Here is a 26,582-nt window from a genome sequence, read left to right as displayed (position 1 = left end):
CGAAGACCCAAAACACCCCAAAGACCCAAAACACCCCGAATACCCAAAATGCCCCCGAATACCCAAAACACCCGGAAGACCAAAAAGACCGAGACTAAAAAGATCCCGAAGACCCAAAAGACCCTGAAGACCAAAAATACCCCGAAGACCAAAAATACCCAAAAGACCCCGAAGACCCTTAAAGACCAAGAAGAACCAAAAGAACCTTAACACCCAAAAGCCCCTGAAGACCCCAATGACCCAAAAGACACCGAAGACCCTTAAGACCCAAAAGCCTCTGAAGACACCAAAGACCCAAAAGACCCTGAAGACCCAAAACACCTCAAAGACCCAAAATACCCTTAAAGGTCTGGAGGATCCAAAAGACCCTGAAGACCCAAATGTCCTTGAAGACCCAAAACACCATTAAACCCAAAAGACACCGAAATGGTCAAAGATGCCCACCCCTCTGAAACGACGTGTGGTGAGGCGCGCTGAGCGTGCCGAGTCACACTAGTAACAATAATAATAATAACTTGTTTTTATTAGGTTTAATGTATTTATTATTTTGTGATGGAAACAGGCAATTGGAGGAAACATCATGACTGCAAGTCCTTTATCTGACCTGAACCCTCTATTGCTGGCCAGCCGGACTTCCCTGACCTTCTCCTCCATTGGTGATTCACCTGAGTGATGCCCCAATATAGTGATTGTAAAATACCTGTTTGTACACATTGTCAAGGCTTGTGTAAGAGGTAGATCAAGGCACAACAGAACAAAAGGAACAGTAGAAATATGGGGGAGTAACAGCAGGGTTGAGGGACAAAATAGAGAGAGGCTTGAACAAATAAGGGATGTGGGAGGAATTATGGGAGGATGCATGGGGTGGACAAGATGGATACAGAAGGAAACTCTCAGGTAGGAAAACCTGGAAAATAAAGAGGATGATCTAAGATGGTGGTAAACAGGTGTCTTGAATGCCTGAAGCGAAGATTGAGATTGAAAGGAATGTGGAAGTTGTGATTCCACAGGTCGGAAAAAGAGGAACAAATGAATGCAGATAAAAGATAATTAATGGGGTGGATAATGAAAGAAGGTTTGGTCAGGATGGAGATTAAGTTGATGTCAATGAGTGAAATGCATTTTTAATATCAGAAACTTTACATTTGTGCTTGGTATCTTTCTTTTACTTTAGATGGATCAAGAACTCTCCAAATGACTCAGGATTTCTTCACTAGTTACCGCTCAACTGCAACCAAAGATAACGAAGTCCTCATCTCAATACACATCCCATACTCTCGTGAGGTAACTTCGATATAGGCCAAAGATAACGAAGTCCTCATCTCAATACACATCCCGTACTCTCGCGAGGTAACTTAGACCGAGGCCAAAGATAACGAAGTCCTCATCTCTATACACATCCCGTACTCTCGCGAGGTAACTTATATATAGGCCAAAGATAACGAAGTCCTCATCTCCATGCACAGCCCATACTCTCATGAGGTAACTTAGACCGAGGCCAAAGATAATGAAGTCCTCATCTCCATGCACATCCCATACTCTCGCGAGGTAACTTATATATAGGCCAAAGATAACGAAGTCCGTATCTCAATACACATCCCGTACTCTCGCGAGGTAACTTGGATCTAGGCCAAAGATAATGAAGTCCGTATCTCAATACACATCCCATACTCTCGTGAGGTAACCTAGACCTAGGCCAAAGATAACGAAGTCCTTATCTCTATACACATCCCGTACTCTCGTGAGGTAACTTAGACCGAGGCCAAAGATAACGAAGTCCTCATCTCCATGCACATCCTGTACTCTCGTGAGGTAACTTAGATATAGGCCAAAGATAACGAAGTCCGTATCTCAATACACATCCCATACTCTCGTGAGGTAACTTGGATATAGGCCAAAGATAACGAAGTCATCATCTCAATACACATCCCGTACTCTCGCGAGGTAACTTGGATATAGGCCAAAGATAACGAAGTCCGTATCTCAATACACATCCCGTACTCTCGCGAGGTAACTTGGATATAGGCCAAAGATAACGAAGTCCGTATCTCAATACACATCCCGTACTCTCGCGAGGTAACTTGGATATAGGCCAAAGATAACGAAGTCCTCATCTCAATACACATCCCGTACTCTCGCGAGGTAACTTGGATATAGGCCAAAGATAACGAAGTCCTCATCTCAATACACATCCCATAAAAACGCTCACCAAATCCACCCATAACTTTGCCCTCAACATCGACGGTTTCCCAGTATCCACCTCCCCTCACATCCGGAATCTTGGCATCATCTTTGACCAAACCCTCTCCTTCGACAAATACACTAAACAGATCACAAAGACAGCCTTCTTTTACCTGAAAAACATCGCCCGTCTCCGTCCATCCCTCTCCTCCACGGCTGCAGAAACCCTCATCCACGCCTTCATCACTTCCCGTCTGGACTACTGCAACAGTCTCCTCTATGGTTCACCCTCAACAATCACCAATAAACTCCAATACATTCAGAACTCCGCTGCCCGTCTACTCACCCATTCCCGGACCCGTGACCACATCACCCCCGTCCTTTACAAGCTTCACTGGCTCCCCATCCCCCAGAGAATCCAGTACAAAATCCTCCTCTTGACCTACAAAGCCCTCCATAACCTGGCCCCATCCGACCTGGCTGACCTCCTCTCCAGACACACTCCCACCCGAAACCTCCGCTCTGCTGGTACCAACCAAATGACCCCCCCCCCCCCCCCCCCCATCCGGACCAAATTCAGATCCTGGGGGGACAGGGCCTTCTCCATCGCTGCTCCCACCCTCTGGAACTCACTACCTCACACCATCAGAGACTCCTCCTCACTCACCACATTCAAAACATCACTCAAGACCCACCTGTTCAACACTGCATTCAACATTTAACCCACAGCATTTAACCCCTGACTATCTCTTCTCCTTCTCCCTCCTTTTGCTTTGATTATTTACCTATTGATTTTTGTCTTTTTGCACTTGTTTTTGGTACTCTGTCAAAGCGTCTTTGGGCTTCTTGAAAAGCGCTATATAAAATAAATGTATTATTATTATTATACTCTCGCGAGGTAACTTATATATAGGCCAAAGATAACGAAGTCCTCATCTCAATACACATCCCATACTCTCGCGAGGTAACTTGGATATAGGCCAAAGATAACGAAGTCCTCATCTCAATACACATCCCATACTCTCGTGAGGTAACTTATATATAGGCCAAAGATAACGAAGTCCGTATCTCAATACACATCCCATACTCTCGCGAGGTAACTTGGATATAGGTCAAAGATAACGAAGTCCTCATCTCAATACACATCCCATACTCTCGCGAGGTAACTTATATATAGGCCAAAGATAACGAAGTCCATATCTCAATACACATCCCATACTCTCGCGAGGTAACTTGTATATAGGCCAAAGATAACGAAGTCCTCATCTCAATACACATCCCGTACTCTCGCGAGGTAACTTAGATATAGGCCAAAGATAACGAAGTCCATATCTCAATACACATCCCATACTCTCGTGAGGTAACATATATAGGCCAAAGATAACGAAGTCCGTATCTCAATACACATCCTGTACTCTCGCGAGGTAACTTAGATATAGGCCAAAGATAACGAAGTCCATATCTCAATACACATCCCATACTCTCGTGAGGTAACATATATAGGCCAAAGATAACGAAGTCCGTATCTCAATACACATCCTGTACTCTCGCGAGGTAACTTAGATATAGGCCAAAGATAACGAAGTCCATATCTCAATACACATCCCATACTCTCGTGAGGTAACATATATAGGCCAAAGATAACGAAGTCCGTATCTCAATACACATCCTGTACTCTCGCGAGGTAACTTAGACCAGAACCCAAGTTATAAGCAACTGATGTTGTCTCTCTTCTACTTTTCTTTCTTTTCTGCCTCATTCCCTCTCTCATCTGTCCTTTAATCTTTCCTGTGACCTTTAATTATGAACAATTGTAACGGTGTGTTGACATCTAATGTGGGTGGAAGCACATACATACATGGATTAATTCACATCCAATTATATTTTCCAGTTTAGTCAGATTTTTAACGCATTTTGCCGTTACGATGCAAATAGTTGAGAAGTGCGTTCATTATCGATGTATTCACCTGCAGATAACATGTTCCTGTGTTGTCCCAGCTGGAGTTTTTGATGATCACCTGCAGATAGCATGTTCCTGTGTTGTCCCAGCTGGAGTTTTTGATGATCACCTGCAGATAGCATGTTCCTGTGTTGTCCCAGCTGGAGTTTTTGATGATCACCTGCAGATAACATGTTCCTGTGTTGTCCCAGCTGGAGTTTTTGATGATCACCTGCAGATACCATCTTCCTGTGTTGTCCCAGCTGGAGTTTTTGATGATAACCTGCAGATAACATGTTCCTGTGTTGTCCCAGCTGGAGTTTTTGATGATAACCTGCAGATAACATGTTCCTGTGTTGTCCCAGCTGGAGTTTTTGATGATCACCTGCAGATACCATGTTCCTGTGTTGTCCCAGCTGGAGTTTTTGATGATCACCTGCAGATAACATGTTCCTGTGTTGTCCCAGCTGAAGTTTTTGATGATCAACTGCAGATAACATTCTCCTGTGTTGTCCCAGCTGAAGTTTTTGATGATCACCTGCAGATAACATGTTCCTGTGTTGTCCCAACTGGAGTTTTTGATGATCACCTGCAGATACCACGTTCCTGTGTTGTCCCAGCTGGAGTTTTTGATGATCACCTGCAGATAACATGTTCCTGTGTTGTCCCAGCTGGAGTTTTTGATGATCACCTGCAGATAACATGTTCCTGTGTTGTCCCAACTGGAGTTTTTGATGATCACCTGCAGATACCACGTTCCTGTGTTGTCCCAGCTGGAGGTTTTGATGATCACCTGCAGATAACATGTTCCTGTGTTGTCCCAGCTGGAGTTTTTGATGATCACCTGCAGATACCATGTTCCTGTGTTGTCCCAGCTGGAGGTTTTGATGATCACCTGCAGATAACATGTTCCTGTGTTGTCCTAGCTGGAGTTTTTGATGATAACCTGCAGATAACATGTTCCTGTGTTGTCCCAGCTGGAGTTTTTGATGATCACCTGCAGATAACATGTTCCTGTGTTGTCCCAACTAGAGTTTTTGATGATCACCTGCAGATAACATGTTCCTGTGTTGTCCCAGCTGGAGTTTTTGATGATCACCTGCAGATAACATGTTCCTGTGTTGTCCCAGCTGGAGTTTTTGATGATCACCTGCAGATAACATGTTCCTGTGTTGTCCCAGGTGGAGTTTTTGATGATCACCTGCAGATAACATGTTCCTGTGTTGTCCCAGCTGGAGTTTTTGATGATCACCTGCAGATAACATGTTCCTGTGTTGTCCCTTCTGGAGTTTTTGATGATCACCTGCAGATAACATGTTCCTGTGTTGTCCCAGCTGGAGTTTTTGATGATCACCTGCAGATAACATGTTCCTGTGTTGTCCCAGCTGGAGTTTTTGATGATCACCTGCAGATAACATGTTCCTGTGTTGTCCCTTCTGGAGTTTTTGATGATCACCTGCAGATAACATGTTCCTGTGTTGTCCCAGCTGGAGTTTTTGATGAGCACCTGCAGATAACATGTTCCTGTGTTGTCCCAGCTGGAGTTTTTGATGGCATTCAAGCAAGGACAGCGCAGAGAGGACGACATGGCTATAGTGAACGCTGCCATGCGGGCGAGGTTCTGTCTTGAGACAAGCCGGGTAACAGAACTGGAAATGGCTTTTGGAGGGATGGGAAATCGGACTCTCACTGCAGCAAGAACAACCAGCTTACTTAATGGAAAGTGAGTATGCCTTTATGTACTCAAGTGTCTTGTCATCTTTGTTTATAAAATTGATTTTGTCTGTTTCAGTTTGTGATTTACTAAACAGTAAATACATCTTTGAACGAATTGATGAATGTGGAGATTCAAGGGGAATTTCAAGTATGACATTACTTCCCAGTAGGAATGACCTGATTGACAATACAAAATACAATACAAATCAAGTATGACAATTTCTTCTTCTGCTCTTTCACTCCCTCTCTCTATTCTCTTCACCCTCTCTTTTGCTCAAGGTCATCTGCCATAATCTTGGAAATCAGCAAACATCACCGCTTTACACAAAAAGGTGCAAAAACAGATCCTTGCAACTACAGACCAATCAGCCTTCTCCCAATTATCAGCAAAGTCATGGAATCCATCTTAGCTTCGGATATCAAAGCTTTCCTCTTCTCCAATGGCTTGATCTCTGATCATCAATTTGGTTTCAGACCAGGTCATTCTACTCTGGACATGTTGCTTCTGCTGTCTCATCATTGGATGGTGGTCCTCAATGCCAAACAGGAAATCAGAGCTGTCTCCCTTGACATATCACGTGCCTTCGATACGGTCTGGCACCCCACTCTGCTCAACAAACTCTCCTCCTATGGTATCCATGGAAATCTCCACACATGGCTTGCGGACTTCCTCTCTGGTCGTCGTCAACGTGTGGCCCTGAATAGATTTCTCTCATCTCCCCTCCTGTTCAGGTGGGAGTTCCCCAAGGCAGTGTTCTGGGCCCTGTGCTTTTTCTGGTCTTCATCAATGATCTCTCTGACTCTCTGGAAAATCCTCTCTATCTCTTTGCTGATGACTCCACTCTCTGCATTCCTCTTCTCCAATGGCTTGATCTCGGATCATCAATTTGGATTCAGACCAGGTCATTCTACTCTGGACATGCTGCTTCTGCTGTATCAACAATGCTCTGCCGCTCCATACCTCATCCCTCCGATCGGCAGTCTGCAGCCTCCGCACTCTGTGTAGACCTGGACAAAATCACTGACTGGTCAAGCAAGTGGAACATGTCTTTCAATCCTGATAAATCTCACACTCTTGCTATGTCTCTCGAAAAAGATCGTCTGGAAAACCCTCCCATCTACTTTCTGAACAGTCCTCTCCAAGAAGTTCCATCACTCAAGCTTTTGGGTCTCACTATCTGCCATGATCTTTCCTGGGAAAACCACATTTCCAAACTGGCCTCCAAAGCCAGTCACCGACTGGGCATGGGCATCCTCCTTCGTGCGAAGTCCTTCCTTGACACACCTGAGCTCCTCACCACATACAAGGCTTTCATCCGCAGCTCAATGGAATACTTCTCTCCCCTCTGGGCTGGTGCTCCTGCCTCACACCTATCTCGGCTTCACGCTGTTGAAACCAAAGCGTTCAGAATCATTGGAATCTCCCGCGATGAAGCTAACTCCGAGGGCCTTTCACTCACTCACTGCAGGCAGGTAGGTGGTCTTTCTGTCTTCTACCGACTCCTCTCCGGCCTTGCTCCCCCATCTCTGTCTGTGCTATGCCTCCCAAATATTCCGACAGGTCGCACAATATCTGCCAGCAACCCTCTTATGGTTAAACTGCCAAAATCAAGGCTCTCTGCTCACCTTCACTCTTTCATTCCTGTTTTCTCCCGCCTCTGGAACAAACTCCCTCACTATATTCAATCCCACTCCTCCCTCCAGGTCTTTAAAACAGCTGTTCACCACCATCTCTTGTCTTCCCCCATCCAAAACCTTGATCTTTTCTACCCCCGTTAATTCACCCCAGATCCACTTTTTTGAAATTCCGACTTCTTTCCTGGAAGTCCTAGCAGTGTCCATGTGTTTTATACCTCTCGCACCCTCCCCCCCCCCCCCACCTCCTTCCCGTGCCTCCTCCCTCCAAACCCTCCCTCTCCCACAGATCTCACGATGTTCCTGCTCTCAAATGTTGTAGTTGTGTGCTTCCCTCTCTCTCTCCCCATCTTGTCGCCCACTCCCTTTTTCTTATGTTTTATGTGTCAGTCTGTCTTTTTGTGGTTAATGTTAGCTCTTACATGAGGCTCGATCTAGTACAAAAAAAAAGGAAACAAAAAAAAGGTAAACTTCCCAAGGGAACATGTTCCTGTGTTGCGGCGGTCATATGACAAAGGATGCAGCGACTTAATTTGCTTCCATCACCTGGAGTTCTGAAGGTGGATTGACCGAAATTATCTTCGCAAACGTGTAGTGTGTAGCATGTAGTGTGTACCGTGTAACCTGTAGCATGTACTGTGATGCGTGAACCATGTAACATATAGCATGTAGTGTAACATGTACCGTATAGTGTGTCACGTGTAATGTGTAGCGCATAACGTGTAGCTTGTAACTTTTAGCATCTAACGTGTAGCGTGTAACGTGTAGAGTGTACCCTATAGCATGTAACGTGCAGTTTGTACCATGTAACTTGTAGCATGTAGTGTGTAGCATGTCACATGCAACATGTACCTTGTAACGAGTAGGATGTAGTGTGTAACATGTAGCGTATAATGTGTAGCATGTAACGTGTAGTGTTTACACTTGTTACGACCTGGCCATTGTGTGAAGGGCTCAGGGTACTGCCTATTGCTCCGGAGATCCTAATCGATGTGCTCGGGAGACCAATACGTTCCCCATGGGTGGGTCATGAGCAGGCAGAAGTGACCGGGCGAAGTTACCATCCAAATGCTAACGCAATTTTACCCCCCCCCCCCCCCCCCCATAAAAATAATTCAACACACAGTATGTCAATCGAGATATCCAATGCAAATTCAAAAGAGGGGAATAAATGCAAATCCTTTACTCAGAATGAAGAAAAAAACACTGGGTACAACACCAAGGAAAAGATAAATCATAAGAAAAAGAAATCCCGCTGATATGCAGCGGCAAAGATCAAGTAATTAAAGGACAGACAGGTGCCAAGACAAAACAGACAAGACAATTAAACGACCCACCCGGTATCCCTAGCCTAGCTAATCCCAAAGGGGAGGGAGAGGGAAGCAAAATAACAAAGAAATATTCGCCAGGATATAAAGGAATTGGAGGGGGTAGGTTGAGGAGGGGGGAAGAAGGGAGAGGGGAAGAGGGGGAGGGGAGGATAGGAGGGGAAGGGAATTCAGGCCTGTTTCAGATGGCGTCCTGGCTGCCTCGCCCCAGCCACTTGTCCCGAGGGTGGCGCCTCCCCTCCACTCTACTCTTTCTCAGTGGGTGTCCTCAAACTCCATGAATGACTTGCCCCTAGCAGTTCCTGCAAGACCATGAAACCGCACGTTGCCTCCGGCCGGCTCAGGGAAAACTTGATGAGGAGCAAAAGCTTCTGCTCCCTCTCCTACTTTTTCCTCACGATCCCACGTGCACCGAGAAAACCCTCCTCCACCCAAACATCTCCTGCACCGACTGTCCCTCCAACAGGCAGCCCTCAGAGAGATTAATCAAATCTTCAAAAAGCTCACACAGGCCGAGTTTCTCATCAAAACTTGGACCGTACGTGCTGCGTTCGTTTTCACCTTTCTCCACCGACCCGACACACTCTTCTTCCTCCTCTTTCGCCCTTCTTTTTTCTTTTTCTTTTTTTCCTTGCTAGAGTTTCTTTCTCTATTCAATTATGTAGAGCTTCGGTGGGAGGGAGAAGGCCGATAAGGAAGATCTTTGTTTGTTTTTTAACAAACGAATAAAAATAAAGTCGAAAGGGAAGGAAGAAGGAAAAGAGCAAATCTGGTTTCACAGCCAGCCCGGAATTTCACATAAGAACACCCCAAACCATCACAGCTTCTCGTCATTGCAAGCCCAGCCCCACGAGTGTACAATCATTAAACAATCCACCCCACGAGTGTAACACCCTGTAGCATGTAACGTGTAGTGTGGGGGTTACCCCATTGAGGCATAATCCATTGAGGATTATGCCTCAATAATTATGGCATAATCCGTAATAACCGTAATCCGTAATAACAACAGCGTACCCGTAATAACAATAATTATGGGGGTTACCCCATTGAGGTGGCGAAGTTCGTTTGGCACGGGCTCAGTAAAGTTGTGCGTGACTGGGCCAACACCTGCGTCGAGTGCCAACGCTCAAAGGTGCATCGCCATTCCCAGACCCCATTGGCGCCATTCACAGTGCCCAAGCGACGGTTTGACCATGTTAACGTGGACCTGGTAGGGCCCCTCCCCCCCTCGCGGGGATTCGCCCACCTCCTCACGATGGTCGATAGGACCACCAGGTGGCCAGAGGCCATCCCGCTCACATCTACAACGTCCGCCGATGTGGCCCGGGCGTTCATCAGCACTTGGGTTGCCCGTTTTGGCGCCCCCTCGGACATCTCTTCAGACAGGGGGCCCCAGTTCACTTCAGAGCTCTGGGGTGCTGTTGCCATGGGGTTGGGGGAAAAGCTCCATCGCACCACTGCATATCATCCCCAGGCTAATGGATTGTGTGAGAGGTTCCATCGCTCTATGAAAGCTGCTCTCAGGGCCAGCCTCCGGGATGACAGTTGGGCCGACAGACTCCTGTGGGTCATGTTGGGCCTCAGGGCAGACCCTAAGGAAGACCTCCAGTCCTCATCCGCTGAGCTCATCTATGGCCAGCCGCTGCGGGTTCCCGGGGAGTTCATGCCTGACGCCACAAGCCCCTGGTCCGCTGCCCGTCAGCGGTCGGTTCTCCGGGAGAATGCCAAGATGTTTGCACCAGTGCCCACATCTCAACATGATTTGCCTCAGGCCCACGTCCCGCCGGATCTACGTACAGCGGAGTACGTCTTTGTTCGCCATGACGCACACCGGGGGCCGCTTCGGCCGCCTTACGACGGCCTTTCCACATTCTGGAGGCCGGGGACAAGTCCTTCATGGTCGACATCTGCGGCAAACCGGACCACCTTTTGGTGCACCGCCTCAAGCCGGCTCACTTGGACCTAGACCAGCCCCCTCGGTTGGCTCAACCCCGACGGCGGGGCCGTCCCCCGTCGGGTAAGTCCCTGGGTGGCCCGCCTACCGCCAAGCCACTAACAGTCCATGCTCGGGTCATCGGGGTCGTTTCGGCCGGGTGGTTAAGGCCCCCCGAAAACTGACATTGCCCGTGCGAGTGAATTCTGGGGGGGGGGGGGGGGGGGCGCATGTGGGGGTTACCCCATTGAGGCATAATCCACAGGCACGGGACCAGTGGGTCTATTGATGGTATGGGTGTGGCGTGCGCTCGGTTGTTGGAGCCACGCCCCCTTAAGAGGCTGGGGCAGAAGTGATTTGAGTTATAAAGATGCATGAGTTCCGGTCGGGGTTTAGTTCTGTTGAAATAAAGGAGCCTTGAACAAGTCAAGAAGTGTTTCACCCTCTCGTTGTCCGCAACTCCTACAGTGCATGTAATGTGTAGTGTGAACCATGTAGCATGTAACATGTAGCATGTAACTTGTAGCATGTCATGTGTAACTTGTAGCATGTACCATGTAGCATGTAACAGTAGCATTTAATATGTAGTGTGTAGTGTGTAGTATGTAACATGTAACATGTAGTGTGTACTGTGTAGTGTGTACCATGTAGTATGTGACATGTAACATGTAACGTGTTGTGTGTAACATGTAGCATGTACCGTGTAATGTGTAGCGTGCAACAAGTAGCATTTAGCATGTAATGTGTAGCGTATAACGTGTAGCATGTAAAGTGTAGCATGTAATGTGTAATGTGTAACATGTAGCACCATTTCCATTGTCACTGGGAGAGTGTATTATGAGTGATGCTTCAGAACCCTTAATTGTATCATGAGTAAGAGAACTCTCTCCATGTTATTTTCACACTCGCTAAACCTACGTTGCTTTAGTTCAGAGTCGACTGCAAAAATTTGAGGTAGACCCATGTTTTATTGCCGTTTTCTGCTTTGGGAAGGTGTATACCTATAAATATACAGTATAGCAGCTTGTGAGCTTGCCGAATTTGATGTGAAACTTTCCGCACAGCACCTCATGCACTCTCTTTCCTAATGGTCTGATGTAAATCTTACTATAATTCACCAAATGTCCGTCTGTCCATTCGAAGGTACCGCAAAAACGGCTCAACCGATCGCAACGATATTTTGGGTGGGTATTCCTGGGACCCCTGGGAGTAAAATAGGATATATTGTTTTTCCAAGTTTTCCAATTTTCCAGTTTTTCCAAACACGATGGAATAATATATACCGATATGAACAGCAATGTGGCTTTTATTGAAATTCTACAAATACTGTTTAGATTTTTATGACAATATTACGAACCCGCCGTGAATGAGGAAGTGGACAGATGACGTCAATGTGCGGGTTTGATAATATCCAAATACAACCGTCATTCAATCGTAATGTTAACTCGTTAAACGTTAATCGTGTTAATCGTTTTGTTGAAGTATCAATTGATGATTGGAATTGAGTGAATACAATTACGATTTTGAATTCGTAATTGTATTCACCCAACCATACGGAACTTCACATCAGGATTTAAATATTTGTTTATGTCACGAATGTTGTTAAAAGTTTATTTTTTATATTAATGTTATTTCATTTGTGATTGGAGTTATGCTGTTTGGAATGAAAAAAGATATCGAGTTCAAGTGAATGACGAAATACCGTGACGGTATCTACTTTCTAAACGTGAATTCGTGGATCGCCATATGCAGATTCGCCATTGACTGGGTATGGAACAAACGTACCCGTTTGTTTGCCAATGGGTACGTTTTTCATGGAAGTCCTTCACGAACTTGCTGTCCATGTCTGACGTGCGACTGAAGGTGCTACAGGAATGTGGAATTTATTGGTTTCATGCTTTAGCATTCGCCGTTTCTGCATTGTCTGTTTGCTTCTGGCCTCCAACCCATGCGTAGCACGGGTACCTCACTAGGTTGTATTGATACATCATTAAGAAACGTCACTTTTCATCTCATGAACAATTCCCGTTTTGTAAGGAACTTGTACAGTACAAAATACCTCAAAGGTGTGCTATCTCATTTCCTGGTGCAGATATTTCCATGTAATTTGTGACCAGGTTAGAGGTATCGAGTGTACATCTCTGAGTTATCAAGTAATTTTAAACATGTGCTTTTCCCATCAGGTTATGGAACTCAGATCTGCTTGAAGACGCTACCAATTCTCTGCTACAGGAGATTCAACTTCCTGGTGGTTCTCCAGGTGGCATGGAAACATACAGGTGTTCCCTCTGCCTATCGTTCCTCTTCAAATTCTACATACATGTCCAAATGGAGCTCCAGAACCAGGTACTGTGTTTACATTCTCTACTTCAGGGATTTCAAAGAAATTCCTTGCCCTCCACTGTCTGGTGGTCAGTAGATGGCGAGGCTGACATATTGCTCTGTGATCTGAGAAGTAGAGAGAGGACTTACGATGCACAATCCATGCTCTTGATGTTCATAAAGAGCAAGATCACTTACCTGCACTTAAGATGATCACAAGGTGCATCCTATTTTATGACGGAAGGTAAAAATGCAACAAACCGAAAGTGAGGCCATGGGCCCACAGTTGGACACAACAATCAGGAGAATAAACACCTCAACAGCAAATGTCCCTGATGTTATCAAAACTTTTAACAGTGATCTCACTCAAACTGCTGCTCATACTCATGGGATCCAAGATTCAAATCCTGTGTTCATTTGTCCATTGCGTACTCATGTTCTGGTGATTCATGTAAAAGTGCACAGTCCCCTCATGTCCTCCTCCTCCTCCTCCTCCATGTGATGTATTTATATTGCTATGGTTTTGAGGTTTGCACAGTGAGTTCAATAAAGGTTAAAGTCTGTCCCCCATAGATAGTCACACAAGCAACATGTAGCCTCATTTGTAGTATAGTTATTTCTTCGTATGTGTGAGAATAGGCCCTTTCCAGTGTTAATTCTGCGTTGTGTAAAGCCAGGAAAATAGGCCCTACTGCCACCGATCACCCTACGTCCGTAACCTCAATACAGTTTGTTAACGTTGGTTCATTTTGGGCGAGTTAACACGAGGGAGGCGGATGAGGATCGGGGCGGAGTCGAGGTGGAGCGGCAGGAGCGATGATGGTAAGCATGAGCCGCCAATCAGAGCTCAGAGGTGGTGGCGTCAGAGGGCATGGTGAGAAGAGTTTGGTGAGTTCCAGAAAGTTTGCGGGGCGTGCCTATCTAACCTGATGCACAAAGCCCTCGGAAGGACTTGGAGGAGAAGGACTTGCCGGGAGAGAGAAGGACTGAAGCAGAGGACTCGCGCTGGAGAACCCAAAGGACTCACATGGGAGAGGAATAGCGAAAGGCCTCGTGTTGAACTTACAGCCCGAACGCGCGGTGCTTGATGAGCATGATGCGCCTCGCCGCACTTGCATGAGAACGGCTGAGTAACCGCCCTTTGCCGTAAAAGTCCGCCCCTTGCCGTTCCGCCTGATATATCGCCTTCGTTCGAGAGACGCGCTACGAGTCCCTGTCTTCACCGATCACCATCTTCGTGGGACGCACGTGGACCACGGAGAGCCGGACGGGGCCGATCCTGGACGACCACATCGGCGCGTTGGTCAACATCGACATCTGCAATCCCCTGTGTGAGTGTGTGAGACGGGCCTGTTGTCCCAGGGATATGTAAAACTGTCTAAGCTTGCTCTGTGTCTCTTCGTCCTGAACTGTACATACGTGTGGAAATCATTAAACCCATCTGTTCTTCCTTTCTTCTTGATTCGATCGTTCCCGTGATTTCTCCATTTGACTAAGCGTGGCACGAATAGAACCGCTTAAATCGGGGTCCATTAATTGAGACTGCGTGGATCACGTGTACGCAAACCGCTCGGCGTACTCCAACCTCACGTGGTTTGTGCGAGGCTTGCTACCTCGTTTCCGTGGCGGCGCGAGTACTTAGGTACGAGCGACAATTTGGTCCCAAAACCCTATTTTGCGCTCGCCCAGAAAGGACGTAATAAATCTCGGTTCCGCCAGGCCAGTAAAGACAAGGGGATTAATCCCCCCTTGATAAGGGGAAGAAGGCCGGCGAGAGAACCGGAACAATATTTTCCTCGATGAGCCTTTCTGGTTATTTGTAGTTCCTGGTTATTTAAACTGAAGATGTGTCTCAATTCAGGTGTGTGTACCCTGGTTTCATTCCCGGTGTGTACCCTGGTTTAGAATAGGTACACCGTATCCCTGCATGTCGTAGGAGGCGACTAAGAGGGTTGGCGTCAGGAAGGGCATCCGGCCATAAAAACATTGCCACAAAAAGAGAACCATGACAATTACAACTGCATATGGGCAGGGTACAGCCCGAAGTGGAGATTGGTTTCTGAGGTTTGGGACATGGAATGTCGGGACAATGACAGGGAGATCAGGAGAAGTGGTGGAAGTATTGGACAGAAGTAGAGTGGACATATGTTGTGTGCAAGAGACGAGATGGAAGGGAAGTGGTGTGAGAATGGTGAAGGGTAGGCAGGGACAGAATACAAGTTTGTGTGGCAAGGGTGCCCGGAGGGCGTGAATGGTGTTGGTGTCCTGTTTTCTGAGGAGTTTGTAGACATTGTGGTGAGTGTGACTAGAGTGAGTGATAGGTTGATGATGGTGAAAATGATGATTGGAAAGCTCTTGGTGAACGTCATCTCGGGATATGCTCCGCAGGTTGGTCGAAGTGATGAAGAGGAGGACAAGTTCTGGTGTGCGATAGAGAAGCTGATGGAAAACGTGAAAGATGAGGAAGTTGTTGTGGTAGGAGGAGACCTAAATGGACATGTGGGAAGGAGTAAGGACGGTTTTGAGGTAGTTCATGGGGTTTGTTTGTTTTTTTGTATACAGAATCGAGGCTCGTGAAAGAGCTAACATTTATCACACAAACAAAAAATCAAACAGACAAACAAACAAAGTAGATAAAAAGGGGAGCAGTCGACAAGATGGGTAGAGAAGGGGAAGCACTTAAACACAACATTTGAGAGCAGGGACATCGGGAATGTGTGGGAGGGAGAGGGCTTGGGGGGAGGCGGCGTGGGAAGGGAGGGGGGGGGTGGGAGAAGTATAAACACAAGGACACCAAGGACTTCCAGGAAAGAAGTTGGCATTTCAAAAAAGTGGATTTAGGGTGAAATTAGCGGGATTAGAAAAAATCAAGGTTTTGGATGGGGGAAGATAAGAGATGGTGGTGAACAGCTGTTTTAAAGACCTGGAGGGAGGAGTGGGATTGAAGAGAGTGAGGGAGTTTGTTCCAGAGGCGGGAGAAAAGTGGAATGAAGGAGTGAAGGTGAGCATAGAGTCTTGATTTTGGCAGTTTAACCATAAGAGGCTTGCAGGCAGATCTTGTGCGACCTGTAGGAATAGTTGGGGGACAGAGCCCAGAGAGAGCTGGAGGAGCAAGGCCGGAGAGGAGTCAGTAGAAGACAGAAAGACCACCAACCTGCCTGCGGTGAGTACGTGAAAGGCCCTCCTAGGTAGCTTCATCGCGGGAGATTCCAATGATTCTGAACGCTTTGGTTTCAACAGCGTGAAGACGAGCTAGGTGTGAGGCAGGAGCACCAGCCCCGAGGGGGGAACAGTATTCCATTGAGCTGTGGATGAAAGCCTTATATGTGGTGAGGAGCTCAGGTGTGCCAAGGAAGGACTTCGTACGACGGAGGATGCCCAGTCGTCGACTGGCTTTGGAGGCCAGATTTGAAATGTGGTTTTCCCAGGAAAGATCATGGCAGATTGTGAGACCCAAAAGCTTGAGTGACAGAACTTCTTGGACAGGATTATTCAGAAAGTGGATGGGAGGGTTGTCCAGTCGGTCATTTCGGAAAGACATCGTAAGTGTGAGATGTAAGTGTGAGATGTACGGATATGGTGTGAGAAATGGAGAAGGTGAAAGGATTTTGGAGTTTGCTGATGGAGCTGATTTGTTGATTTGTAATACTCAGTTCCAGAAAGAGGATAATAAGCTTGTTACAAACACGTCAGGTGGGTCGACGACAACCGTTGACTACCTGATGGTGCGTAGGTGAGATAGGGGGCACCTCCGGGACACAAAGGTGATCCCGGGGGAGGAGGCTGTTTCACAGCACCACTTGGTTGTCTGCGACATAAGGGTGAAAGGTGCGAGGAGAGCTCGGCGGGTGAAGTACCAACCGAGAATGAAGGTGTGGAGGTTGAAAGAGGTGTCAGTAAGGGAGACATTAAAAGAGAGGCTGAGTAGGGTAGAGGATGATGTGGTTGAGCTTGAAAGTGGTTGGATGTCAATGAAAGCTAGTCTGTTGGGAGCTGTTGGTGAGGTATGTGGATGGACAAAAGGACGACCGAGGCACTTGGAAACATGGTGGTGGGATGATGAAGTTGGAAAGAGGATTGACGAGAAGAGGAAGAAGTTCAAGGAGTGGCAGAAGGCGAAGAGTACGGGAGCAAAAAAGCAGAGCATGAAAGTTATAAGGCAGCCATGAAGGCTGCAAAGAAAGAGGTAGCAAAGGCACAGGAGGCATGCAGGAAAATGTTCGGAAAACGCTTGGATTCGGAAGAGGGTCAGAGAGCGGTATTCAGGATTGCAAAGCAGATAGCGAAAGAGAGGTGTGATGTGATGGGGGTGAGTTGCTTGAAGGATGAAGTGGGACAAATCGTTGTGGACCCAGATGGAATTAAAGGAAGATGGAAAAGATATATGGAAATGCTGTTGAATACAGAGAATGAATGGGATGGCAACATAGAGAGTAACCCAGTTTTAGGACCGGCAGAGAAGATAACTGAGAAGGAAGTTGAGGAAGCGATAAAAACAATGAAGAGTATAGAAAAGCGGGAGGGCCGACAGGAGTTGTGGGAGATATGTTGAAGGCAGCAGGAAGTTGGGGTGTGAAGAGAATGACAGAGATCTGTAATCTGGTGGTGAAAGAAGGCCGCATTCCAGTGGATTGCGAACTGAGTACCCTCATCCCTCTATACAAGGGGAAAGGTGACCCTCTGGAGTGTGGCTCGTACCGAGCGATAAAGTTATTGGAGCATGGAATGAAGGTATTGGAAAGGGTGTTGGAGAGGAGGATAAGGAAGAAGGTGAAGATCGACGAAATGCAGTTTGGATTTATGCCAGGAAGAGGAATGACAGACATGCTCTTTATTGTGAGGCAGTTGCAGGAGAAGTACATGGAGAAGAGGAAGAAGTTGTTTCTTGGGTTTGTTGATCTGGAGAAAGCATTCGATAGGGTTCCACGCAAAGTATTGACATGGGCATTGAGGAAGTTAGGAGTGGAGGAATGGTTGATCAGAGTGGTGATGGCAACGTACAAAAGAGCGCGCACAGCTGTAAGGACGAAGGACGGGAACAGTGGTGAGTTTGAGGTGAAGGTGGGAGTGCATCAGGGGTCGGTCCTAAGTCCACTACTATTTGTAGCTGTGATGGAGGTGCTGGCTCAGAACGTAAAGGAGGGTTTACCATGGGAGTTGTTGTATGCAGATGATCTGGTGTTGATTGCGGAAAGTATGGATGGACTGATGGAAAAGATGAACAAGTGGAAGGAATGTATGGAGACAAAAGGTCTGAAGGTGAATATCGGAAAGACGAAGGTGATGGCAAGTGGTAAAGCATGTGGTGAGGTGGAAAGAACTGGGAAGTGGCCCTGTGCTGTGTGTAGGAAGGGTGTCGGAGTGAACTCCATTCAATGTACAATGTGCGCTGAGTTGGTTCATCAAAAATGTAGTGGTCTGAGAGGGTCATTAACCAGTGTGGCAGCTACATTCAAATGTAAGGTGTGCACAGAGGGAGCTACAGATGGAGGAAATGTTGGTTGGATCTTGGAGACGGCGTGAAGCTGGAAGGGGTGAAAACATTTTGCTACCTCGGAGACATGCTGAATGGAGAAGGTGGATCAGACTCGGCAACGGTTGCTCGAGTGAGATGTGCATGGAAGAAGTTTCGGGAACTGAGTGGCGTGCTGATGAGGAGGGGAGTGTCGTTGAAGCTGAAGGGAAAGGTGTATGCTGCATGTGTGAGAAGTGTTATGATTTATGGGAGCGAGACATGGGTAATTAACGTAGTGCAGCAACGAAGGTTGGAAAGGGTGGAAATGCGAATGGTTCGGTGGATTTGTGGAGTATCGTTGAGAGAGGGGAAGACAAATGATGAATTGCGAAAGATGATGGGAATATTGCCTGTGATTGATGCTGTGAAGAGGAACAGGTTGAGATGGTTTGGTCATGTGTTGAGGAAGGATGAAAGCGACTGGTTGAGAAGAGTGTGGAAGTGTAACTCAGTGTAACTTATTAATTGGCACTGGTAACTTATTAATTAACCTGGTAACAAAGCAGATACATTTTACATGCAAACTCTGTGAAAGACGAGTTTGTAAATGAGTGTCAGGAATGCGCCCGAACATGATAATCTCTTGTCCACCTGGTCACAGCCCCTGGCTGAAGCACCCCCCTATCGTTTGGTAAACGGAACTCACAACAGGAGGGGAGCGAGCTGATACCAGGACTTGGTACATGCATGACCTCGGGGCATTAGCGGAGAGGGGATTAAGTCCAGTTTGTCCATATAAACGAGAGCAAACGTGGAGTCGACAGAACTTGCTACCAGAAGCTCTGACCAACGGGAGTGGCAGAGGAACATCAGCCGAATGAGAAGGACCATGCGAAAAGAGTTAACCTGATCCATTATATTATGCGGTATTATTTGGTAAATGGAATGAAGTGAATAACCAGTTAATAAACCAGACCTTTTGTAAACCTGTGTCCGGTCATTGGAGTCCTGAGTCTCTCAGCTACAAATTCCCCTACAATTTGGAGGCACCGCTGACATCAATTGTACGAACAAGTCTTTAAAAAAAAGGTGAGTGTGTCTTGTTTTGTCCAATATGATTACGAACTTGGAAATAGTTTTGTACATACATGGGGAAGGAGGTGGTTCTGGGGGTTCCGTGCGCACCGATGCCGCGATAGGTGGCGTGAGCCATCACGAATGGTACTTCGATAAACGACTGTAGCAATTTATTCGTGTTTTTTTTTCTAAATGATTTCTGTAAATACGTATTTTTGCGCTGGTCATTAAGGGTCTTACTGTGACCTGGGAGCAAACGGAGCAAGCGTGCACCTTGCGACCATTTGCTTCCAGGACGTGTAACGCCGGTACACTCGTTTACACACCCGTACACGTATAAAGTACTTCTTTTTTTTGCACTTGTTCAAAGCACTCGACTTGCTCGGCGAGCGAGCGACTTGCTCGGCGCTCGGCGAGCGACAGGGAACCGGGAAAGGGTATTATATTTATATATATATATTTTTACCTCATTCCAATTTATGGTATTGCGACAAAAAGGCTTATATCTTTGGAAACGACTGGTCGGATTTAGACAAATTAAAACTCGTTCGATCAACAAATAAATTCATGACAGACAATCCCACCTCATGCCGGTCCAGAATTACTGTGAAAGATGGCGATTGGATAAAAATTGCATACCAACACTCCCTCACTGTCCCTCATTGTCCCTCATGTCCATTCCGGCACCCTGTCTCTTCCTCCCGCTCCTTTTCCCTCCCTTTACTTCCCATTGGCGGACGTTTTGCGAGAAGCAAAGCGTTTTGCAGGATGCTTCCAGGAAACAAAACCAGTGCTGTTGTTTTTTTTTTTGACGAAATTTGCCAGATAAATAGCATGGGTGACACGGAACCAGTGCTGTTGTTTTTTTTAACGAAATTTGCCAGATAAATAGCATGGGTGACACGGAACCAGTGCTGTTGTTTTTTTTAACGAAATTTGCCAGATAAATAGCATGGGTGACACGGACAAAATGATTGGATTTTGGTGAAGACCCAGGTGCGAATCCGGCTACGAGAATTGTTTAAAGTGATTCTTCACCATAAAGAGATCGGGTGAAAAGCGATATACATGATATTTAACATAATATACTTATTAATGTTATTATTTTAATATTATTCACATATTAAATTAAAAAAAAGTGACAAAAACACGCCGATTCCATTTTTGGTTCAGGTCCGAATCCAGATCCGGCCTATCAGTGGGATACAAAACATAAACTGTTCACCAAGGCGGAGATATAATAATAATAATAATTCTGTATTATTTAGTTAACCAGTTTGTGTGAAACCTCAACCTAAATATAAAAATTGATCTGCTTGGTGTTAGTTTAAGGGCTGTTCCAAATTTATCCTGATTATGAGAGATAATTACAGGAAATGTGTACTGTTCTTGTTTGGTGATTATGAGACAAAAACAGCAGAGTGGGAATCGGCAGACAATGGAACAGCTAGCGACGAGTGTTTGTGAGTAACAACCACCCTCTGGTCGAGGCTCATAGAAGGGGTGATGCTTACTGATTCGGCACGCTTACAATAGGTGTTAATGGTGGGATGTCAGAGGTTTTGGTGTGGTTTAATGTTCACACTGTTTTGGAAAATAATGCTCGATGCAACATGATCCTAAAAAAAGAACCCATCCCTACATCGAAAGATCAGGAAGGGAAGGAATGGAAAATTTGTCAAGGTTTGAAATTAATCGGACAAGTGGGTCCCAAGGTATGGTCACCGTACTCGCAAGCCGTTCGCTTTGGCTCTGCGAATGGACCAAACCATTTCATGTAAATAGAGGGGGGGTTCTGTGGTCGTTCGTTTTGGCTTTGCGAATGGACCAAACCATTTCATGTAAATAGAAGGGGGGTTCTGTGGTCGTTCGCTTTGGCTTTGCGAATGGACCAAACCATTGCATGTAAATAGAAGGGGGGTTCTGTGGTCGTTACTGCCACGTGGTTTCAAAGTTTTTGTTGTTGCTTGCACGCATGTTTTTTTTTTTTTTTGCAAGCACGTACGGGCAAGCACGTACGTGCGGGCACGCCCTAGTATATATAAATAGAGGTAATATTGAGTTATGGAATTAATTGCTTTCAACAATGCAAAGGGTGACAAGATATGGGATTTTAATGGGATTTTAATGGGATTGCATTGTGATTCATTGGGATTATCCATTGGGATAATCCACAACGTTTCACTTTCATTGTTGCAACGTTTTGCTCCAACGTTTTGTGAACATTTAAATGTTGGGTTTTGCTAACGTTTCCACAACGTCGCTCCAACGTTTCACTTTCGTTGTTGCAACGTTTTGCTCCAACGTTTTGTGAACATTTAAATGTTGGGTTTTGCTGACGTTTCCACAACGTCGCCACAACGTTTCACTATCGTTGTTGCAACGTTTTGCTCCAACGTTTTGTGAACATTTAAATGTTGGGTTTTGCTAACGTTTCCACAACGTCGCTACAACGTTTTACTTTCGTTGTTGCAACGTTTTGCTCCAACGTTTTGGGGACACTCAAATATTAAATAAATCGGATAAGAATTCACGAGTTATTTAATTATGAGCGATTAATGAAGTACTTATTTAATTAATTACATTTCTTATTAAATTACAGTAATTACAGTTCCGGTAATTACAGTAATTACAGTAATCATTACTCGGGCACCTTTTGAGTAAGGAAGCTGATATTTGGACATGACACTGACCAAGTGATGTGGCTGTCAAGGAAAATATTGATTTATTGATTAATCATTTAATAAATTAACTCGTTGATTTATAAATGACTTATTTAATTAAAAGTCCTCAGAAATACATCTTCGGATGAAATACTTACAGATTGGTTATGCTATGAGCCAATTGATTAAGGAAAATATTTTGTGATGGCCATATTGGCAATTTCGTGGCCATATTCGTGGCAACTCAGTTAGTGCCACTGCACCTTTAAAATGCATCCCTGCGTTCATTTTTCGATCGATTGAGTTGAAATTTTGAACAATCGGATCTGGACTGTCGTTGTTAACGACTCTAGCACGCACTCGTCCAATCAGGATGGAGCGGTATGGTCCCCGGATTATCACTGCCCGCAGTTTTAATTAGTTTTACTTTTTCTCTTGGTCATATAATTTTGAAGACATGCATGTCATGATAGAGGAAATGTTTGTTCTGTTAAACGGAATAAATGTTGTTTATTTGTGTGGGTGTGTATTTTTGTGTATTTTGGATATATTTTCACGACTAATTCCAGTTATCGTCCTGCAAAATGTCTGCTCGTTCTTTTTCCTTTGAGTCGTAAATTCCTGTTGAACTCTCATTAAAATGCGGAATTAAGTACGCTGTGTGATGATGGAGATCCTTGATGACGAATCAGGAATAGTGAATGAGCAAACAAATATCACGGATGGTACACCGGATAGGGAAAATGTAGATGAAACCCCTTTTGCTCAGGTGCTGTGCAGCGCTGCACAAAGATCCATATGAGCGGGGCCTGGGTGCTGTGTAATTAGTACACAAAGAGCCAATTACTAGGGTGCTGAATAAACACAAAGATCCATTTTTGGAGCTGGTTCTCCCGGTGCTGTGATTTATTCAAAGAACCAAATCTTGTAAGAATTAAGATATGATTTGTCGACATTATAAATACTTTAATATATGTAACGATTTTGTAACGATCATCCTGCAAAAGGTCTGCTCGTTCTTTTTCCTTTGAGTCGTAAATTCCTGTTGAATTCTCATTAAAATGCGGAATTAAGTACGCTGTGTGATGATGGAGATCCTTGATGACGAATCAGGAATAGTGAATGAGCAAACAAAATAACGAATGCTGCGGCTAGAGCAGTGGAAGCGATTTTTGAATTGTTCAATGATTATTCGATATTGTTATGACTTATTGTCAATAGGTATACTAAGTGGCCATGAGGTAGCCTGTTGCTATGTACAGTTTTATTCTATTGTTGATTATACCACATAGCTGTGGTGATAAAGGAAATGTTCGTTTAAATAGATGATTATGATAGGACCATGACTATAAAATCATGATGATTATTATGAATGATATCATAGGGTTCAAATGCAGAATGCTGCATGAACTTGGGAAAGAACTTTCAAGCCCTATGGGATAAATTGGGTATTACAAGCGATGGAGTTTCAAAATTTAGCATGATTGAAGGAATTTGACAGTCCCATTTCAGGAGTTTTACGAAATTTATATTGCCAAGAGATTTTGGGTACTATTAAAAGAAAAATGATGAGATATTTTTCCCAAAGAACTTTAGTATCTGCCATCCATTTTGGCTGTCTCACGAATGAAGGATGAGTTGCCTTTAGTGGTTGCAAAGAAAATTTGTGGAGACCAGGCAAAATGGGGAAATATGTCAGATATGACCCTAGGACAGGACGGTGATTCATCAATTAACATGAGGTACGAACCAGAGGTGACGGTCAATCGATGGACCTGTCCTGACATCATTGGGGAAAGGGCTTATGCAAGGAGTCATCCAAAATGATTATTTGATTTATTGATGAATATTGATGAATTAATTGAAATTGAATAATTGATTGAATTGTTAATTGATTGAATCTAATTGATTGAATTTAATTGAATAAATTTAACTGAATAAATTGAACTGAATAAATTGAATTGAATATATTGATTGTTTGATTGATGAAAATGCGGTCTCAAGAAAGAAGCTTTGATATCTTTGCGAGATATTAACAATGTGGAGACAACCTGGGAAAATTGAGCGAGGTGGTGAGTTTATATACAGATATATATGTGCGGTTACCATTGTGTGATTTCCCCGTCAACAGAGCGGACACCTGAGGATTCACCCATTTCATACTGACCCTCCGGCTCATCTGCAAATACTGATCTGTGAGATTGGATTGTGCAAAAGCCACGGCTGAGGGAGATTCTCTGAAAATCACCGTGTGAACAGGTGGAGAGACCCTTCCTGGAGGTACGAGTGAAGCTTTAGAGGAACAAACTACAACACATCCAACGCTACTTTGATAAAAGGCAGAATGGGAAATGGAGCCTGCAAGAATACACAAGGACAACCAGAGATTCCACAAAAAGGTACTTGTACACATCATATGTACGACCGTTATGGTGCCGAAGCTATAAGGCAGGTCGAGAATTGGTATTTGTGGACAAAGGGACATGATGAGGAGTTTCCAAGAGATGGTACATTTGAGCGAAGTCGATTGGAAAGATTGGAACAAAGATTGAAAGCCAGGAAGAGACAGAATCTAACGGTAGACTGGCTTGCATTCCATCTTTGGGATGGTGAATCCAGACAACGGGAACAGCAAGAACGGATAACGGATCTAGAACTTAAAATAAAAAGGATACAGGATACAGTGGAGGAGACAAATGCACAACTGCCCTCGAAATTAGGAATGAAAGTGACGGTTGTCCCATCTGATTTCCAGTTGTCTCCCCAAAAAGGACGGTACAGAGAATTTTTTCGTGTTTCAGGAGACAACGAGAGATTGCAGTGGCAACTCAGGGATGTAGAGATGCAGCCCAGCAATACAAATGCACAGGTGGACAGAGCAGGTAACGACAGAAGCCGGTGCTTCAACTGTGGAGAGATGGGACACTGGATAAGGAGATGCCCATATCTGAGCAGAAGACAATTTCGACAGGGAAACCAAGGACAAAGAAACCAAGGACAAAGAAACCAAGATCAAGGGTACCAGTGCGTACCGGTACCTCAGACAATGATTAGGCCTTCATTGCTGCAAATCCCAAATGATGATTGGCCTCAACAGATTCGATTACTGGACAAACAAGAATAACTGTCGATGATTCTTGGGTCTGAAAAGTTTTCGGAGCAAGAATTATTCATTTTTCTTTTGCTTGTTAGCAAATTAGTAATTAATTGATCACATGCCGAAATTGGATCTTTTATGTTGGGCACACAATTTTAAATTTACAAAGTTGGAACAATTGCTTTGCAAATTTTAAACCAAGGGACAAGGGTCACATGATGATCAGGTGGGAATTTCGGACTATTGTTCCACACGATTGATAAGTCAGTGGTCGACTGACATGTAAATGGGTGTGTAGTCAAATTTGGATAAAATATTGTGGGAACTGAAAGGGTAATTTCAATGTGACATCATAGGGGTTTTCTAAGAATAAACTTTTTGGTCCATTTGTGTATTAGCATTTATAAAAAAAATTGAAGGACAAATTTTATGAAATTGAAATAAAATTGACACCCATCTTGATCTGTAAATAATAGTTCCAACGCAAACAAATACGCATAATGCATGTGTGTGTGTATTTTTTGTGTGTCAATGTTAGTGTTTTTTATTGTTTTGTGTATCAATCTTACAAGATTGTTGACACCGACAGTGTGCCTGTCTGGAAATGGATAGTTTTATGTGGATGGGATTGAATATGCAGAGAATCCGTAAAATAAAATAGAAATAAAATTTGATTATGAACATTATCTCTTTTGTCAAGGGAGATGGAATATAAAGATTTGATGTGCTGGGTTATGAGCAGCCATTAATTAATAGTAAAATTGTGAGTAATTTGGGGATTCCATTTTTGATAGAATTTATATGAGAATAACAGCTATTTATGGATATGAGCTTCATAAAAAGAAATGAGGGAGTACAAAATTATCCAAATTTGGGAGAGGTCTTACACTGACTTCCCAGGATACTCTGCTCATGGATTTATATATACAGTGATCCCTCGTTTATCGCGGGGGTTACGTTCCAGAACCCCCCGCGATAGACGAAAATCCGCGAAGTAGCGACCATTTTTTTTTTTTTTTTTTATATATATTTTAAAGCATTATGAACTCCCCACACTCTTATTAACCTTTCCCATACTCTTATAAACACTCCCTATACTCTTAAACACTTTTTACACTCTTAAACATACGTAATTTTAACAACATATAAAATTATAATGGTTACTCACCATTGAAGATACTGTAGCTACCCATGGGTTCCCCAAGCAAGACCAGCATCAGAATCTCCTTGCTCCAG

General features: G+C 44.7%; 1 protein-coding gene across 1 annotated transcript in view; it reads left to right on the top strand.

Annotated features, from left to right (window-relative positions):
* LOC144893223 (xanthine dehydrogenase/oxidase-like) overlaps positions 1–26,582 on the top strand; it is a 268,917-nt gene that overhangs the window by 150,907 nt on the left and 91,428 nt on the right. The window contains exons 13-16 of the mRNA XM_078782951.1: positions 563–656; positions 1,175–1,284; positions 5,659–5,843; positions 12,916–13,078. Of these exons, the coding sequence (XP_078639077.1) occupies positions 563–656; positions 1,175–1,284; positions 5,659–5,843; positions 12,916–13,078 (552 nt within the window). The remainder of the gene's footprint in view (positions 1–562; positions 657–1,174; positions 1,285–5,658; positions 5,844–12,915; positions 13,079–26,582) is intronic.

The sequence above is a fragment of the Myxine glutinosa genome, chromosome 8, assembly GCF_964187855.1.
Source record: "Myxine glutinosa chromosome 8, kmMyxGlut1.1, whole genome shotgun sequence".
In the NCBI taxonomy this organism is placed as follows: domain Eukaryota; kingdom Metazoa; phylum Chordata; class Myxini; order Myxiniformes; family Myxinidae; genus Myxine; species Myxine glutinosa.
The sequence above is the reverse complement of the archived record's forward strand: the minus strand, read 5'-3'. Positions and strand labels throughout refer to the sequence as shown.